The 19,323-nt window shown below is 43.3% G+C and overlaps 1 protein-coding gene across 1 annotated transcript in view; it reads left to right on the top strand.

Moving 5' to 3' along the window:
- Positions 1 to 7,958: 7,958 nt before the first annotated feature.
- The window catches only part of EIF4E3 (eukaryotic translation initiation factor 4E family member 3), a 37,095-nt gene continuing 25,730 nt past the window's right edge, over positions 7,959 to 19,323 (top strand). The window contains exon 1 of the mRNA XM_054595842.1: positions 7,959 to 8,160. Coding sequence (XP_054451817.1) covers positions 8,039 to 8,160 — 122 coding nt within the window. The 5' untranslated portion in view covers positions 7,959 to 8,038. The remainder of the gene's footprint in view (positions 8,161 to 19,323) is intronic.

Genomic DNA, 19,323 nt, shown 5'->3' with positions numbered 1-19,323 from the left:
CACACGGTTTGGAGTTTCTTCTGCTCACATTGCCTCTTACTGTCCATCTTTTCCTCTCCTTTAAAAACTGCTGAAGACCAAATTGATGCCTACTGGCTTTCCCATTAAGCTCCGCCTTCTGATCTGAGAGATCTTCATATCTCTGGTTGAATGGCCTGGGGGAACATTAATGAGTACCCTTTGATAAGGAGCCAGTGGTTTACAGAACATATTATTGCAGCGCTGCGTATTGTAGATACAAACCTTGATGACCAAATGACCAGTGCTAGGAATTAGTTATATGAATCATTGGTCCTGCAATCAGTAGACAATCCTGTGCAGCCACAAAAAAGGTCCATTCATCTGAATTCTTAGACTGGTCACAGAGCCAATGTCTCTGAAATCATCTCTTCTTGAGAGCTTGTTTGGAGGTTCTAGCAGGGGAGTGCAGCTACTTTTATACCCTTGACCAAAGACCAGTCCTCTCCTCTAGTTGGGAAGGTCGTCCTCTTCGACCGAGCGCACAGCTTAGGGAGGGACACACACGCACGGATCGGTGAGGGAGGAAGGGGACACCTGCCTAGTCAGCCACATCAGCCGAATCAACCCTGGCAATCAGTGGGGTGATAGATGTCGCAGCCAGATTGCCCTCACATCCTGGAATCATCTCCTCTTAACCAAGGAAAAGCGTGGTTATTCTATAGTGTTCCCTTTGCTAGAGCAAGAGATTCCTAAGGAAAGTAGTCTAGGCACTTGTTTAGCCATTGCTAAGGAGCTCTAAATCTCCTGCCCCTTTCAGAGTTGTGTTTAGTGACTGATCTCTGATAGAACGTGATCTGGTGCTTGAAGGGTAGTTGGAGAGTTTTTATGGGCAGAGAAGAAAAGAGTGGTCTCAAAAAAAGTATGGAAATGTGAGAGTACACAGTGTATTTACAGAGTGGGGATTAGATGGACCATTGATTCCATAAAGTTGAATCTCCATGTACCAGATGCTGCTCTAGGAACTGAGGAAACAGTGGTGGAGGAGAAGGTCAAAGACCAGCCCTCAGGAGCTCACGTCATTGCCGAGCTGAAGGTGTACCATGGGAAAGAGGACACATCCAAATACATATATTTTTATATATATATAAAAATATATATAATATTTTAAATATATGTATTAAATATATGTGTATTTACAAATGCATATATTTAATATATGTTTCCAAGTATATGTAAATAAATATGTAACCAAATATAAGGAACTGTACTTGCAAATGCATTTAGACCGTTGGATTATGTGTGGGGAAGATTTCAAATGCTAGACTGGAGATTTTAGAACTCAGCTTATGAGAGACAGTAGGCCATTTTGGGGCTTTTAAGCAATGAAGTAACAGAAAAAGTGCATTTTAGGACATTAATCTGCCATCCATGGAAAGGAAAAACTGGCAGAGGAGAAAGACTAGAAATTGGGAGATGAATTCACAGACTATTCCTTTCAATCAGTAGCTATTGTAAAACCAGTTCATCTTCTTAACAAATTTTGGTGGTGTGCCATCGATGTGGCAGGCCCTATGCTAGGCAACAGGGCAGAGAGGTTTACAAGGGAGGCACAGTCCTCTGGAACAGGCAGTGGATCAGTACAGTTTGTGATGTGTGCTGTGAAGGAAACAATCAGGGAGGGACCTGCTCTGGAGCTGGAGGGTGGGGTAGGCCTCCAAGGAGGCTTGCGTGGGAGAAGAGGCTGGCCATGCAGAGCAGAGGGATTGTTTAGCACGTGGAGATGCCTCAAGGTTGCTTTGAGGAAGGGGGAAAAGCACAGCTGTGTGGCTGGAAAGGCAGAAAGGATCCAAAAGATGCCAAGCCCACCTTTGTCCTCGGAGCAGCAGGAAGCCGGCAAACACTTTAGGCGCAATCAGATCAAGTAACTCTTTGTGGACAGTTGCTCAGGCTGCTCTCTGCAGCGGCTTGGAGGAGCAAGTGCTGGAAGCAGGGAGACCAGTGAGGAGGGTGTTGTGCTTGGCTGGAACTCAGGAAGTGAGGACTGGAGCTGGGTGAAACCACTGGGAAAAAGAAGGAAGACCAGCACAAGGGGTGCAGAGAAAAGAGGAGTCTGGTGGACGGGTGGGTTTGGATGTAGAGGGTGGACAACCGAATCCTAACGTCACATTTTACAGGTTTGGTGACTGGCAGTACCTTAGTCTCCTCACTGCACATTTTTTAACAAATACTGTCCCCTTTACCCTTTTTCCTTCCACTTGGCACTCTGAACCACTTGCACTCTTCAGGGATCTTTTAGATTCTAGATGAGTGACATTGGTTGAGCTTTTTCTGTAAGTAACATTTGTTGAGCTTGCAAGGTGCATTAGACATATTTTCTTACACATGCCTCACAGCAGCAGCTTCAGGTAGCTCTTGTCATTTTCTCCGTGTTCCAGATGAGGAATCTGGAGCTCAGAAAGGTCAATGACTTCCTGCAGTCACACAGCTTACCCCTGGCAGGATCTTGGTTAAAGTGGAATTCAGTCTCATGAAAGAAATCACTCTTAAACCTTGCTACACAGCCTCTCCCTTACCCCCAGTGTCCTATGGGATTCTCAAGTCTCCCCATCTCCTCCAAACCATCACCCTAAGGCTGACCAATTGCAGCACTTGCTTCTGCTGGAAGTGTGTCCAGGGTGTGCCTCCCACCTGTGCCCCTCATCTAGGGAGAATGAGGTCTGCCATCTAGTGGCCACTACCTTCTTATTTCTCCTGAGCTTTTAAAAGAAAGAAGAAAGAAGTTCCCATTTACAAGACAGTCCTGCGTATTTATAGTGTTACACCCTGTAAACAGGAAACTTCTCAGAAGGAGCCCAGTAACATAAACATAGGATATTGCCAATAAGTTCCTCCACTCGTTCAACAAATATTAAAAAAGTTACACAGACACCCCCCCGCCCCGCCCCACACACACACAGTCACACACGCCATTCCCCTGGAAAGTGAGCTCCCTGAGAAAGGGATGTCTTTTCCGGTATCACTTAATAATGAATCTCAAGAGCTTAGGACAAGGAACTTGCATAGCAGACATGCAACAAGTACTTACTGAATGTAGAATAAATGAATAGTTAACATTTACTGTATCATACTATTAAGTTGGCCAAAAGAGTTTATTTTTTTTCTGTGCGATGGCTCTAATAGTGCTTAGTTGTCTTTAACTTCATTCAAAACAATTTTGTTAGGTAGTATTGTGACAGCTGTCATATCAGTGTGCATTTAAAAATACTTATCAAAATTGGTGAATTTTTGTGCAGCCATTTTAATATTGAAGGTGGAAGAAGATACACAACATTTTCAGCATATTATGCTTTATTATTTCAACAAAGGTAAAAATGCAACTGAAATGCAAAAAAGAAAAAAGGTTTGTCCAGTATATGGTGTTGTGACTGATCGAACATGTCAAAAGTGGTTTGCAAAGTTTCTTCATACTATTGATACTTTGGCCAAGTAATTCTTTGCTATGGGTCTGTCTTATGCATTGGAAGATGTTTAGCAGCACCCCTGGCCTCTACCCACTAGGAGCCAATAGCAGGAAATAGCTGACATTCTCAAAATATCCAAATCAATAAAGTTATTGGTAAAAATGAAAAGTGTGTCTTTTATTTTACAGGAAAAACTAAACAGACTTTTTGGCCAGCCCGATATATACCAGTCACTTCACTTGCTGCGTCCCTTTTCTTGTTTAATCATAATGCTCATTTACTCTTAATGCCTATTTTCTCACTTAATCTTTATGCTCATTGAGAGATAGTCATTGTCAGTATACCCATTCCTCAGATGTGCAGACTGAGGCACAAAGGGGTAAGAAGCTTGTCAGATTTGGGCAGAACTGGCTTTGACTGAGGTTTTTTGAGTCTGGACACCCTGGATTTAACAACTGTGCATGGTGCTGTGTGCTAGGCCTTGTATGGCATAGCCATGTTTATACAAGTGGTAGAACTACCTCCAGGGGACCACCAGCCATTCCCCTTCAATGTTTTCACTTTGAGTGAAGTTTCCTTTCCTGCAATGCTGTGACAGAGACACTGAGGGTAGGGGATTCAGGAAAGGCTGGCTGGCCAACAATGAGTCCCTGTCATTAGCTAGCTCTATGGCTGTGTAACCTTGCACAGTATCACCAAACCTCAGTTTCTTTACTGATCAAAGAAAGAGACTTAGGATCTTTGCCTTCCCTTCCAGCTCCAATATTCTACCATTCCTGTGACTCCCAAGGAGCCTGATGTGAGTGGAAGAGAGAGGACCACTTGTTACTAGGCAACCAGCACCCACCTCACCCATGTTGCCATGGTGATGATGAAAGTTGGGCTGATGGGATTATCAGTTAATTGCATATGAGATCTCAAGACCTCTGTCTCTTGCTTGCTTGCTGAGTCTCACTTAGTTATTCTCTTTGGAACTGTGGAGAGATGTTTCCCCCTAAACCCCCATCATCTGCAGGGTCCCCAAGGCAGCCCTAATGCACTGGAAAGGAACTGAAATTTCTGAGAAGCTGTGTGACATTGCACAGGTTGCTCAGCTTCTCTGGGCCTCCATTTCCCCATTTGAAAAATGAAGGTGTTAGAACAGTAATCTCTGTCTAAGGCTCTTCCTTGCTCTCAAATCCTTTGATGCTTAGGGAGCGTGTCAGGGGAGCCGACCACACTGTTACCAGGCAACCAGCAGGCACCCTGCCCAAGTTGCCTTGGTGACTGTATGCTGGAGGGAGGGTAGTAGCTGCTGCAGCTAATTGCTTAATTATTTATGAGTGCCTTTTTGTTGTTTTTGTTGCTAGGGGCTGTATGGTTACCTTCTCTTCCTCTCTCCTGCCACCCCAAGTCATCTGAGTTGCGTGTTACTCAAAGCACGTTGGCCTGGATCTCAAGCTACCCATGCTCTAGTCCTGTCCTGTCATTTCCTAGAGTGGTGGCCTCAGGTAAGTCACCCTATCTGTCTGGGCCTCAGTTTCCTCATTTGTAAAATGATAGGTTTGCTTAGATAATCTTCAAATTTCCTTTCTTATCAAAAACTTATCAATTCTAATTCCTGCTGAAATTCTAATTCCTGCTGTCCAGTTACAGAGGGGGAAGATGAGGAGAATTTTCCCAATTTGTTATCTTCTGGGGATGATTCTGAAGAGCAATAACACATTTCAAACAGTAAAGGAATGAAAGTTATGCTCTTGTTCTCTCCTTGCCTCTCACCTTAGTGACATTACTTGACCTCTTATCCTTGACCTAAATTACTCTTGACCTCTTATTACTTGACCTAAAGGTCATTTAAAAAAATTTTTTTTGTATATCACCTACTTCCAAAAGAGGTTTGAGGGGTTGTATAAGATGCATATGCGTAAGATACACATGTGAAATTAGGTCATTACAATAAAATAGGAATAAAGTAATATAAAAAGTGATGTTCCTTCATTGGTTAATACTGATGTTGTGATTAACCATCAAATGTAATATTGACCATCCTGGAAGCCAAAGCAAAAAAGAGAGGGAAATACATAACTGTTACTCAGTAAAGAAAAACTGTCAGACTGTTCTAACTTCTGAAAGTAATTTATCATGTGGTACATATTGTCTTTTAGAAACTGCATATAAAACTTTTAAATTAAGCCTCTCTTGTTTAGGGTGTTGTTAAAGGACATAAGGAAGAAGTTAAACTTGACAGTTTGGCTAGTTTTAATCATTAGAAAGCAAAACCCCCCTTTCTACCAATGCCTGAGAATTTGATCACCATAAATGTCACTTGGTAAATATAAATTTTAAGAATCAGCTACTATTTATAAATTAATAATGTATAAATTTATGTAACCACTTTGCACAATAATTTGGCAAAATGTATCAAAATTTTTAAACATAGACAAAAACTCTGCTTCTCCAAACTTGCTCTGAAATAAATTTGTACAGATGAGGAAAGATATCAAATACAAAATTGCTTATGGTAGCATTATTTATAAAATGAAATGACTACAAACCACAGAAATCTTGAGGGCTAATGAATTAAATTATATTACTTCTTTAGAATGGATTACTTTGCAGCCCTTAAAATGAAGTAGATCTATATGTTTTGATACAGAAAAAAACTTTACATATATAATGTTAAGTAAGACAAGGATGTGCAGCAATGGTATAAAATGCTTCTATTTCTGCTATAAAAAATATAGATAGGTATAAAGTTTATATATTTAGATGCATGCATTTATATGCATACTTACTTTTTTCTGGAAGGAAACTGTTAACAGTGGTTTTCTCTGGGCAGAAAGACTGATAGCCTTGGAATGAAGGAAGACTTACTATTTATGTCCTTATTTTTACTATGTGGACATGTTAGATTTTTTAGTTAAAGAGGCAGTAGAGCTTGGAATTTAAAAGCCTAGACTCTGTTCAAATCCTGGCTCTCTCACTTACTAGGCATGTGACCTGGGGGTTAATTTAACTTCACCACTTCTCACCAATAAAATAGGCCAATAATAGTACCCCTCTCTCATTGCATTGTTGTGAGGATTACATGAGTTAAATACAAAGTGCTCAGAACAACCTAAACAATGCTATATTTGTATTTTTCTCAAAAATATAAAACGAGAAATTTTTTAAGTGCATCTAACCTAAAGGACCCCCAGTACTTAAGAGTTCAAAAGATATTATATACATGTCACTGCTTCCAGCATCATATGCTGTATAGAAATTATGTTTGAAGCAGTGATCAAAAAGTAGTCATCTTGTTTTCATTCTCATTTTATCTGGACTTGAATACCTTCTAGGGAAGGTACCTACCCTGGAATTTGTAGTAGGCATTTACCATGCCTGTGATGATGACCCTGAGTGCACCTGGATTTTCCGCTCTTCTGGTTCGTTGCAGTGAATGCTCAAGCTAAGAGTAGAGTGTGTTAGGCTAGGTGGAAAATCTAGGAGGAGCTGGAACCATTACAGCCAAAGAAATTCAAGGTTAAAGAGAGTATCCATGCCTATGCCAGTTATGAGACATGTATTCACATGCCCTCACGCTTCTCCTTTTCTTTTGAGAGAGCGACAAAGATCTGGTAAGAGGGGCTGTGCTAGTAGGATCCGTGAGGAATCTTTTGGCGGTAGGGCCTTCCTCTTTATTCAGAGGTGCAGAAAGCAAAGGGCTCTGAGTTCAAGACTGCCTGGTTTCCTCCTCTATCCTTGCAGGTGCTTTGGGGCAAGCCTGGAGAACTTCAGCTGACTTTGGGAATCTTCCTTTGAAGTTGACCACACTTTATAGGCTGGGCTTGAGCCCCTGACTATGGGTATATGGTGGCCCCAAGAGAGGGTGGGTTGGGGGCTCTAGTCCCTCCAAATCATCTCAGTTCGGAAAGTGCAGTCACCATGAGGAATGCAAGGCTGACCCGTTAAATTTTCATGAGTTAGTGGTTCCTAGCTTCTGTCTGCCTGGCCCTTTCTATCTGCACTCTTGGGCATTCCAGTCTCTTTATCAATTTGTCCAGAAGTTCGCATTGCATCTGTCACATGCAACTGTGCTTCCATCTGCCCTTTCATCATTCCTTCCTACTCCAGTCATCTGCCAACTTTCCTACCCACTCCTCCTTTCCTACCAACCACGGAGTTACACCTCCCATCATCTTTCCATAGTGGCCCGTCCATTCATTCAACTGCCGACCACTTGTCTGCCTGCTGAGTCAGCCGCTAGACCGGTACTGTTCCCCCATCGCCATAGCCTCCCAAGACTTCCCAGGCCCCTGCTCTGCCCTCCGTCCTTTGGGTCTGGGCCTGTGCGGGATGGTACCACTTCGCCCTTTGGCCTGGCAGCTTTTGTTCAGCCGGCTTGGGTGGCCAGGACTTGGGGCGGGAGGGGCGGGGCACGGACCTGGGCGTGGCCTGGGGGCGGAGCGGGGAGGGGACAAGGGCGAGACTTAGCACGGGGCGGGACGCAGTGGGCGGGGCTTGGCGCGGGGCTGGCGGGAGTAGGCGTGGGGGCGGGTGGGGGCGGGTGGGGGCTGGACCGGGTTGCCTGAGCCGCTGCTGCCCCGCGGTCCACTGGTCCGCCGGTCGCCGGCCTGGCAGGCGGGGCGGAAAAAATGGCGGGGCCCCGGGCTGCCCCCGCCCCCGCGCTGCCGAGGGGCCTGCAGCCGCTGTCGGCGCTGCGGCCCGAGCCGGGCGGGGTTCCGCTGCACTCGTCCTGGACCTTCTGGCTAGACAGGTGAGGACCCCACCGTGTGTCTGCGGGCCTGCGCCACCGCTTTGTCTCGGGCTCCCAGGCCCTGTCTGCCGCCGCGGGGCCTCGCGCAAAGCAGGTTTGGGCCCAGTCGAGCGACTAGGAGAGAAGAGGCTCAGCCCCAGAAGTTTCGGCCGCACTTCCCCTTTTTTCCCCTTTAAAAGAAGAACTGCTGGCGAGCGTCGGAGTAGGAGGCAGAGGGCCAGTCACCCCTCCGGGGCTCTTGGGGAGCTCGAGACACGACCTTGGCAGTGACAGCACTGGGAAAAGTTGACCCGCTCCTGGGAGTGTGTGGTGTTGATACTAGAATAGCACCGTGGTTCCTGTACTCGTGCGGCACCGAAGCGGCCGTGCGTATCTTCTTGAGTTGCTCTTACCCATTGGGCGAGGGGGGAGGGTTGTTTTTGGTGTTTTGTTTGTTTTTGGTTTTCCTTTGGTTTTCTTAGCACTTACCATGGAGCCACACACCTGCTAGGCGCTGGGGATTCAATGGGGAACAATACTTCACCTTGTCAGTCCAGTTGGGACGATTATAGCTTCCTTAAGGGACAGCTTAAGTGCCATGTTCTCAGAAATGCCTCCCTGACTACCGCATCTTAAAATCAGTGCACCCCACCTTCCAACCATTATCTATTCTGCCCTTGTTTTTGTTATGACGCTTAACGGTACGGCAGGAATCTTTCTCAATCCCTCAACACTTCCCTTCTGTTAAGGGCCAAAAAGTAGGAACTTTATTTTTGACACTAGCTGTGTATATCCCAACACCTAGAACTGTGCCTGACACACTGTAGGAGCACAAGAAATTTTTGACAAATTTATAAATACAAAGTCCCTTTTTAGTATCTGTCACATGTGGGTGCCCAGCATGACATCGCAGGGTTGTCTGTCCCAAGAGCTCATGGAAATTTTGCGAGCACTGTCTGTACTATGGTTTAAGTGTTTGGCAGAAATGTACGTGACAGCTTTCTGTGAAATTTACTTTTCTTAGAGGCAGGTCTTAAAAGGCCTGGGGTATAAAATGCCTTCAAGACTTTTTAAAAGTGATTGTCATCTCTTTAAGAAAGATAGGCTCATTCTTTTCTTCCTTTTGGAATTAGCACCCATCTATAAGAATTGACACTTGGAGACATTGTCTTTTCCAGGACCCAAAAGAAGTTGGGGGTGGGGGAGATATAGCGAGTCTGTTTTCAAAATATTTTCACTTTCATTATGGGATGGATGTTAAGGGAGAATTTACTGTCATAACGAGAATGGTTTTGGCACACTATCAAAATGAAATCATGCGTGTCTTTATTTTCAAGGGTGTGGTGTAACTGTGGTTATTAACTGGTATCTGTTTTGAAGGAGTTAAACCTGGACCTGTGGTCTAAATTATGAATACTGTTGACTGGTGGGAACAGTATCAAAAGAGTTTCTTTCTAAACACGTCAAAAATTAGTCTACTTAGAGGGGTACCATTTTAAGAATGGTGCATAGTCTAAGATATTAATACTACATAACAACACATAACTTTAAAAGAATACTTGGTATCTTTTAAGATAAGATGGTAACTTCAGTAAAGACAACTATAGCTTTCATATTGTGTAATTACACATTTTTGTTCTCTGAAAGCCAGAAGTCAAGTGAAATGTACTATTATTGTTACTGTGTCCAAATTTTTAATAGAAATTACTATTAATTTAGAAATTATAATTAGTTCCAGCATTGCAGACATGAATTTATTTTCCTTATTAATTATCCCATAGCTTTAGTTGAACTTTCTCCACTTCTTCGGGAGTCGATTACATTTATGTAGGCTGCCCCCTTCCTCTTGGGTGTATAACACATTGAGTTCTAGAGGTTCATTTATAAATTTTTCCCCTAGAGAAGCAAGATTCTAGAGAGAGTGGTGAGGTTTTTTGCCGATACCTGCCCCTAAAGACATCAGTGTTGAGGTGCACACCATCCAAAGGCCTCCTTCTACTTAAAACTCCCCTTCAGCATCCATCTCCTAGCCTGTCCTACCATCCATCCCACTGTGTGATGATGGACAAGTGATCTAGCCTTCCTAATCCTCATTTCCATTGTTTGTAAAAGGGTGATAATCCTAGGATATATCTCATAGGGCTGCTCTGAGGATTAAATGAGAGCCATTGATGTGAAACACTGACACATAAAAACTTAATAAATGTTAACTTTTAACACTGGTATTTTATGCTTCTAAATTACAAAGCCCTCCCTTCCCAACATCCCTCTCCTACACACACAACCCTCCCCCTCCCCCCACAACCCTTGGAGCGCTTATCTGAACTCAGTGTGAGCAAGCCAAGACCTCATTCATTCCCCTCATGAGTGAATTGGAGAACCCCCTCAGTGAAGTTATTTGCATTTTCAATAGTAAACTCCAATATGACCTTTTTTCCTTTTTTTTTCAGTAGACTGTATGGCTAAGGATTTAAGCACTTGGGAGGTAATTTTAGTTGAGAGTGTAGAATGAAGAGTTTTCCTTCCATTTTCTGGATATTTAAAGCGCCACCCTGTCTTGATTCTTGGAGGCTACTCTTCATTGTGTGTCTCTGCTTTGTTTTCATCTCATGGTTACCCGCTTTTTTCTGATTGTTATCTGCAGGACTCAGTCCTCAGCCCTCTTTGTATCTCCATCCACACCAGTGATCTCATCCATTCACAAGGCTTTCAGTTCCATCTGTGCACTCTTATTCCCCAAACTTGACACTGTGCATTCAGCTCCTCTTCCTATCTCTCTGTGATTGTCTAATACACATCCAAACTCAGTGTGTGGCAGACCACCTCAGCTTCCCTCCCAGACATGCCTCCTTCCATCTGTCCATCTCAGATAAAAGCAGTTAACAACTCCTTCCTTCCATCTGTTTAGCCCAGAAATCTTGGAGTTATCTGTGACTCTCCTCCTCACCTGCCCCCTTTCTCTTCTCTCTTGTCCTCCCTCCCCTGCTACATCCATTATCAACAAATGCTATTGATTCAACCATCAAAGTGTATCCAGAATCCAATTCATTGGCACTACCTGCATCTTAGACGTTGAACCACACCATGTTTCTCACCTGGATAAATGCAAGAGTATCCTAACTGCATCTCCTTGCTTCTACCCTTGTCTCTACAGCCCATTTCCATCACAGTAGCTAGTGGTCCTTTTAATACCTAAATTAAAGTGTGTCACTTTTCTTTTTTCTGTTTCACTCAATAGCAAAAGACAAAGTTCTTATAACAGCCCATGAGACTCTGCAGCATTTCCTGTCCTCACCCGGAACACCTTTTTCCCCTCTGTCTCCCTGTCACTCTCCTTCCCCCCACACCCTTCTAGTTCACTGGCCCTCTTGTTCTTTATCCATTATCCTAAGCATGGTCCTGTGCCACCGAGTTCCCTCTGCCTGGAAAACTGTTCGCTCAGTCATCTGCTAGGTGCCTGTGCTTTTTTTCTTTTTCTGGTTTCTGCTCAAATGTCATCTGAGGGAGGCCATCCTTGAGCATAGATACAAATTAGCATGCACATCCAGGCACATTCCCTGACCCTGCTTTATTTTCTTTACAGGATTAGATCCATTTGCCTGTCTTCTCTCACTAGAATATAAACTTCACAGGGTTCTTTCCTTACTGCTCTGTCCACAGCTCTCAGATCAGAGCCTAGAACAAGTTGGCCCACACTAAATATTTAGGGCGTTATTAAATTCTACCTACAATGACTTTCCCTTCTCCTATGGTGGTTCATACTACTCTGATTATCATTTCCATGTCTGCATCTCTAGCCCTGAACTCTCTCCTGAGCTCTCGACACATACTACCTACCATGTGCTGTGTAACAATACCACCATACTACAAATGTTTCAAAGTTGGAATTCATATTATCCCTTGAATCCTCTTCTCTCTCAAGTACCCTCCTTCATCCAGTTCTGTAGTACTTCCAGTTGTTGACTCATGGTTGGAAAACTTGCTCCAAGCCTCATCTGTCCCCTCCTCTCCACGTCTCTCCCTCTAGAGGCCCAGTTCTCTCTGGGCCCAGATTCTCACTAGTTTACCTTATCCTAGCTTTTCCCTTCTCCAAGTGCCCCCCCACACACACCCCCACCCCGACCTGGATTGGCAGGGGGAGCCTCCTAAACACCATATCTTATCATTCCCAAACCCCCTGCCCTTCTCTGCCACAGCATCGGGTTTTGACTCTTTGTCTCTCACCACCTAAGGTTGCTTCTGCTGTGGGATTGTATGTACCAGACAGGTGGGATTCTGGATCTCCACACCTACTTTTTTACCAGAGCATCTCTGATGGATTTTGTTGTTTGTGTTTTTAGAAGTGGGCCATTTGAATTTGAAAAAAGCATTCCCTCGCTTTAAAAAAGTGAAAACTGTAGACTTCCAAATTATGGTACAAAGTTTTATACTGCTGTGTTTAATATGAAATGCACTTCCTTTTTAGCCTCATCACCTACCTTCCCTCAGCTCAAAAGTACCACTTAGTCTGTGCTTTCTCTCTGGTAACAGCAGACTACTGGCCCTGTTCCTGGATAAACCATGGACTTGCCAGCCTCTGAGATTGGTCTCACAGTGCTCCTTCTGCTTGGAATGCCCTCTCCCCTTTGTCTACCTGCAAAGTTGTCCTGTACCCTTCCAGGCCTCACTAAGATGCTACATTTATAATTGTCTTTCAGTAGCCCGTGGCTCAGGAAGGATTAAACCCACTGTAGCATTTTTAGTAGGCCAGTACTTAAGGATCATTGCTTCCTCTTCTGTCCCTTCTTGATCATGAGGCTCTAACTGCCTCTTGTTCGGCTCCCAGGAATGCATATTCCAGTGCATGTAGTCAGTGCTTAGTGAATATTTGTGTTCTTGTTTTGTTTTTTAATCTTTACTTGAGGATGTGTTTATTGACTTGAGAGAGACAGAGAAACATAGATGTGAGAGAGAAACAGATCGGTTGTCTCCTGTACACGCCAGGACCAGGGATCGAACTCACAACTTTTTGGTGTAAGGGACGACACTCCAACTAACTGAGCCACCTGGCCAGAACTGTGTTCTTGTGTTTTTAGTCATAGAGGTGGGTCATGATGGACATCTCCCACAAACCCCACCCCATCAGGGTTTAGAAACAATGGCCAGGTGGCTCAGTCCCTCACCACTTACCCTCACCACTTACCTCCTAATCACCTGACTGTGCTTATTAAAATTCAGGATCCTGACCCTGCTCAGCTTTACTCAGTGGGGCCTCTGGGGTAGAATGTGCATTTTTAACAAATGCCTTAGTCCTCAAACCTTGAGAATTACTGCTCTGTTTATTAATGAGGTTAATTGAGCATATTACTTGCTAGTCACTGTTCTGGGTGCTGAGAATGCAAAGATGATAACAACATTGGACCTGGGCCTCCCAGGAGGGTTCTTTCACATGCTGTATGTTTCAAGAGCACCAATGACGAGTTCAGCAAGGTACTGAATTCTAGAGGGACCCACCTTTCAGAGTGTGATGCTTTCAAATGCATTCCAATTGTGTGCTCTATAGTAACACATCTGATTTGTGCAAGTGGGGCAAGTCTTGACAAAGAGGATCCTCATATTATCTTTCTTCATAGAATGGTCCATGGAGACTAGGTGAGGGCAAGGGGCTACACAGAAGGCCATAGCTGACAGGTAGAGGGTGTGTAGCATCTCAGCTATTCCTATTCTTCCCCCTCCCCAGTTTTGCATTTCTGAATCTACACATTCTCTTAAAAACCCAGAATTTTATTTCATGTATGGGTTAAGGGTCTGTGGGTTGATCAGGCAGGGAAAAGCCCTGATTAGGGGCTCACAGCCTGTCCATGGGTCAGTGGTTGGTTTTGGCAGATAGGCCTGTGGTCCCTAAACATCCTCACTCAGAAGAATTACTAGTTCTTACCTAGTATTAACTGTTCCAAAAATATATTTTCTCCTTTTAATATTAGAGTTGCCATTTCCTTATTTCCAAACCTAAGACAACTGGCAAGACTTTAGTGATCTGCTATGATGACAGGTTGAAGCCTGGCCTTGCTTAGTTCTGTTGTCAACTCTAATACGGAATACCTCTGTTACACCTCTCTTTCACACAAAGTCCATGTACTGAAGAATTAATTACATATCAAGATCAAAAGAGTCCCAGCTGCTGCTGTCAAGGAGCTTATAGGCTAGGAGTGACAACAGATGGAAGCGGGAGAAATCAAAATATAATAAAAATGCAAAAGTAAAGCATAGATTATGTAGTTTCAGTGGGTGCATTATTAAATGTTAATAATAGGCCTTGAATCATTTTTATATGCGATTCTTTCTCAAACAGCAAGCTGCAGTAAACCACAAACCACAAATCTATCTAAAAGTGATTGAAATGAAATCTGTCTAAAAGTGATTTAAAGCAATGGATGATCTATAAGGGATGTCATTCATCATGTAACTGAGCCTGAGCAGATTTTCACTCTGACCACTGAGCCTGATGTTAGTAAATTCAACAAGATTGGCCTTTAGGAGACACATTCCTGGCTTTATAGTTTTCCTCCTTAAAGTAGTTCTTGTCACTGAGATAAGATGATCTCTCAGATTAGGTGGAGTATTGTCATCATTCATATTTTCATCACCATTTTTTCTGCATGTGCACTGGACATGTGTCTCCATTAGCTGGATATACTGTACCTTATATGAAGTTTTAAACATCCTTTTCCACTTTAACCTATTAATAGTAACTACCATTTTCTTCAGTGTGCTAGGTAGACACTAGACTGGGTGCTGTACATAATTACCCACAAAATCCTCACCATAGTGAAGTGGGATGTATCAGCAGCATTTTACAAATGAGAACATTAAGCCTCAGAGAAGTCACTAATTGACATCATACAGCTAACATTGAACAGAAACAGGATTTGAATTAAGTACTGTGTGGCCCCAAGCTCTAGACTTTCTAACACCACTGAATACTGCATCCCTTTGAATGTGGACAATGAATGGGACACAATTCTCCCATATTTCATATCTGAAATACAGTTGCTGGACAGGGCATGAGAGGTAATTTAGGTCTACCTCTTAATTCTACAAAGGAGGACACCGAGGGCCAGTGTCATCAGAGATAATTAAGCCAAGGACTTCCTGCTTCAAAATTTGCAGGGAAAGAGGAGAACCCTGCCTAAAACCTATATTTAAGTGCCTTTATAGAATTGTCTTTCATTCTAATGATAACACTGTCTCAGTAAGTTCTGAGTGATGAAAAATGCCTGTGTTATAATAGCGATGTTCACATGTTTGTTTTTGGATGCTATCAATATTTCACTAGCTTTTACTTCCTGAGATGTTAGCATTTCTTCTTCTTCTTTTTTTTTGAAATCCTCACTCAAGGTTATGTTTATTAGAGAGACATAAAAATCAATGTGAGAGAGAGAGACATGGATTGGTTGCCTCCTGTATGCACCGTGACCAGGGAATAAACCTGCAGCCTAGCTATGTGCCTCAACTGGAAATCAAGCCTATAACCTTTTGGTGTATGGGACGATGCTCCAACCGACTGAGCCACCCAGCTAGGGTGATGTCATCATTTCTTATGATGACATGATTTAGATGACATAGGCCAACACACCTCAAATTTTAATGTATATATTAATTACCTTGGATTCAGCCTGCATCAAGAGATACCTGGAGACTCTGCATCTCCAGTAAGCTTTTAGGTGGTGTCAACCAAAAAATGTCTCTGGACATTGCCAAATGTTTCCTGGGGACCACAGCCTCCACAAATGAGCATCCTTGGCTTGCAGAGAGAGAGGGCTCAGGTAGGGTTCTCTTGGGAGGTTTAGGTTTGTAACGTGCATGAAGTAAGAAGACATTTAAAAAATAAAAGATACTGTATGTGCGATACCAGTAAAAATGTTTCTTTCTTAGAAAACCACTACTGACATTTACCCTCCAGTTGCTACAACTATCTGTTAGCATAACAGGGAAGAGGAGGTGTGGGCTGTTGCCACCAGGAATAAAGCTTTGCCATTAGCAGCCTTCACTGCTGCTTTAAGAAACAGGAAGAGGAGACAATACAGTTTCTGGATCAGCGTTGAACCAACAAGTCCAGCACACACTGGTCTGCTTACAAGGCAGACTATTTAAAAATCTCAGCTTGTTTGCCTATGTTAAAATTGATTTTGTGGATACAGCCTAGTTTTGCTTGTTGAAGATGTCTGAAGTTCAGACATGAGAGGTAATCATATTGGCATTTTTCAGTGACAGTGAGAATCAGGCTTGGCTCACAGAATAATGCCATGCTTTGCTCTGGCCAAGCCAAATATTTACTACCATGAGAAGTTCTGACAACTCTGTTTTGTTACTTTGAAATCTGGATATCCATGAAACTGCAACACCTGAAAGGAGCCTTTCAGATCACAGCTTTCAGCCTCTAGCAAGAGATTAGAAAAATCAGTTCCCATAGAACCTGACATACTTCCTTTCAAACACTGTTTAATGTCTTGTCTGGAGAGGTCCACCTTGAGGAGTGAGGGGTCCCAGCCCTTCACTAGGCCTCCCAGCCCAAGGTTCCAGTGGCAGGAAGAGAAGTCCCCATAACTTTTGGCTGTAAACACCAGTAGGCATTGAAGTTGTGGGAAACGGAAGACTTCTGGAGTCCAAGGTATTCCTCTTAAAGGGCCCATACATGGACTTACTCAGTCTCATTCCCTCTGAGTTCCAGCACTGGGGCAGCTTTTTGAAAGGTACCAGGGACATATGGGGATGAGTTGATTTTCTGGTGTAGGGGTGAGAGCTGGAGGTGCAGCTTTCTCCCAGATAGAAGTACTGACAGAGGCTATTGTTCCTTTGCTGAATCCTCCCCCCACAGAACCAGTAGACAGACACCATACCTGAGTTCCATCAACCTAGCTCACACTCTCTGCCCTGCCATGATGATTCTTGAGTCCCCACCCCACCACCTTTTAGGCCCACCCAAGCTGTTTCCAGTAGCTTTTCTGTAGAAAGGACCTGTCTTTGCTCATGCTTCAGGCTTTATTAAAATGTCTCAAACAGGCAGCATCTGGCTTTGCAGTGCCCTCTACTCTGGCTAAGTGGCCCCAGATCACAGAATCCAACTTCCTCCAGTAAGAAATTAGAAAAACCAGTTTACATAGAACCTGACATGTTTCCTTTCAAACACCAATACATCAGCATCGTAAGATGTTAACCAGAATAGAGCTATTGCTGACATGATTCTGTTGGTTTTAGTGAGGACCTTTCCTATCTTCCTCCATTGCAAACACTATTCTAAGAAAGTTATATGGACACAATCTAGCATTAGAAATGAGACTCAGCAAAAACTGGTCTGGACGAGAACACACAAAGTTGGCACTAGTGGTAGCTCGCCCTATTCATAGTGTGGCCTCTCCTGGATACCTCCAAGCCTAGCACTAGTCGCAGCTATCTGCAGATCACTTTGTAGCCCATGGTGGGTGGCCCTGGGCAGAACACAGTGGTGGCTGACCTTCGCTCTCATCTCCCGGGATGTCCCAGAACCAGCACCCACCCACAGTGGGCAGCTTCAAACCATAATGAAGCACCACCACCCAACCACCTCGACAGGCAACACACTTAAGGCGCAGACTTAGCAGGCATCAGAGTATGTCCCTGAATTATGTCCTGCTCTATAGTGTGGGCCCCAGCACAGCTGATCTTCCATGGTAGTCAGAGGTCAGTGGTCACAATCAGTCCTTGCAGCTGATAAGCCTAGGGGTAAATCCCTCCCATTGACATGCCAATAGCAATCAAGGCTTGACTACAAGAGAAAGATGTAGACGGCCCACCAGAGGGGTGTGCCTTTAGTGCCCAGCTCAGGTGAATGGGGAGACTATGCCACTGGACCCAACAGAACACCTACTATATTAGGCCACTCTTCCAAGCTCAGGAGATGTAGCAGTTGTATCCAAAACACAAAAACAAACACAGGGAGGTTACCAAAATGAGGACACAAATGTCCCAAATTAAAGAACAGAACAAAACTCCAGAAAAGGAACTAAATAGAATGGAGACAAGCAATCTACTAGGTGCAGAGTTCAAAACACTGGTTATAAGGATGCCCAAGGAACTTAGTGAGGTCCTCAACAGCATAAAATAGGACCAGTCAGAAATGACAGATACACTAACTGAAATGAAGATTAATTTACATGGAATCAACAATAGAGTAGATGAAGCCGAGACTAAGATTAGTGATTGGGAATATAAGGAAGCAAAAAGCACCTAATCAGAACAGCAAAAAGAAGAAAGAATCCAAAAAAAAAATGAGGGTAGTGTAAGGAGTCTCTGGGCCAATTTCAAGCATATCAACATCCATGTCATAGGGATACCAGAAGAAGAGAGAGAAAGCAAGGTATTGAAAACCTGTGTGAAGAAATGGTGATGGAAAACGTTTCTAACCTGGTGAAGGAAATAATCATGAAAGTCCAGGAAGCACAGAGTCCCAAACAAGATGAACTCAAAGAGGCCCACCCTAAGACACATCATAATTAAAATGCCAAAGGTTAAAGATAAAGCGAGAATCTTAAAAGCAGCCAGGGAAAAACAGTTAGTGTCCTACAAGGGAGCGCCTATAACACTGTCAGCTGATTTCTCAATAGGAACTTTGCAGGCCAGAAAGGATTGTCAAGAAATACTCAAAGTGATGAAAAGCAAGGACTTAACACTCAAGATTACCCAGCAAAGCTATCATGTAGAATGGAAGGGCGGACAGATAAAGAGCTTTCCAGACAAGAAAAAGCTAAAGGAGTTCATCATCACAAAACCAGTATTTTATAAAATGTTAAAGGGTCTTACTTAAAGAAGAAAAGGAAAAAAAGAAAAAATATGAAAAATAAAATGGCAACAAATACATATCTATCAACAGTTGAATCTAAAAAACAAAACAAGCAGGACAGAAACAGACTCAGATACAAAGAACATTTTGACAGTTGCCAAATGGGAGAAGGGTTGGAGAGATGATTGAAAAAAAGTGAGTGGATTAAGAAGTACAAATTTCTTCTTACAGAATATTCACAAAGATGTAGGTTACAGTATAGGGAACCTGTTTAATAATCTAATCACTATGTATGGTGTCAGATGTGTGCAAGATTTATTGAGATGATCACTTGTAAGTTATGTAATGCCTAATCACTGGGGTATACACCTGAAACTAATATAATA

The sequence above is a fragment of the Pteronotus mesoamericanus genome, unplaced genomic scaffold (genome assembly GCF_021234165.1).
Source record: "Pteronotus mesoamericanus isolate MK-2021 breed Mesoamerican mustached bat unplaced genomic scaffold, CSHL_Meso_final scaffold_54, whole genome shotgun sequence".
Taxonomy (NCBI): domain Eukaryota; kingdom Metazoa; phylum Chordata; class Mammalia; order Chiroptera; family Mormoopidae; genus Pteronotus; species Pteronotus mesoamericanus.
The sequence above is the reverse complement of the archived record's forward strand: the minus strand, read 5'-3'. Positions and strand labels throughout refer to the sequence as shown.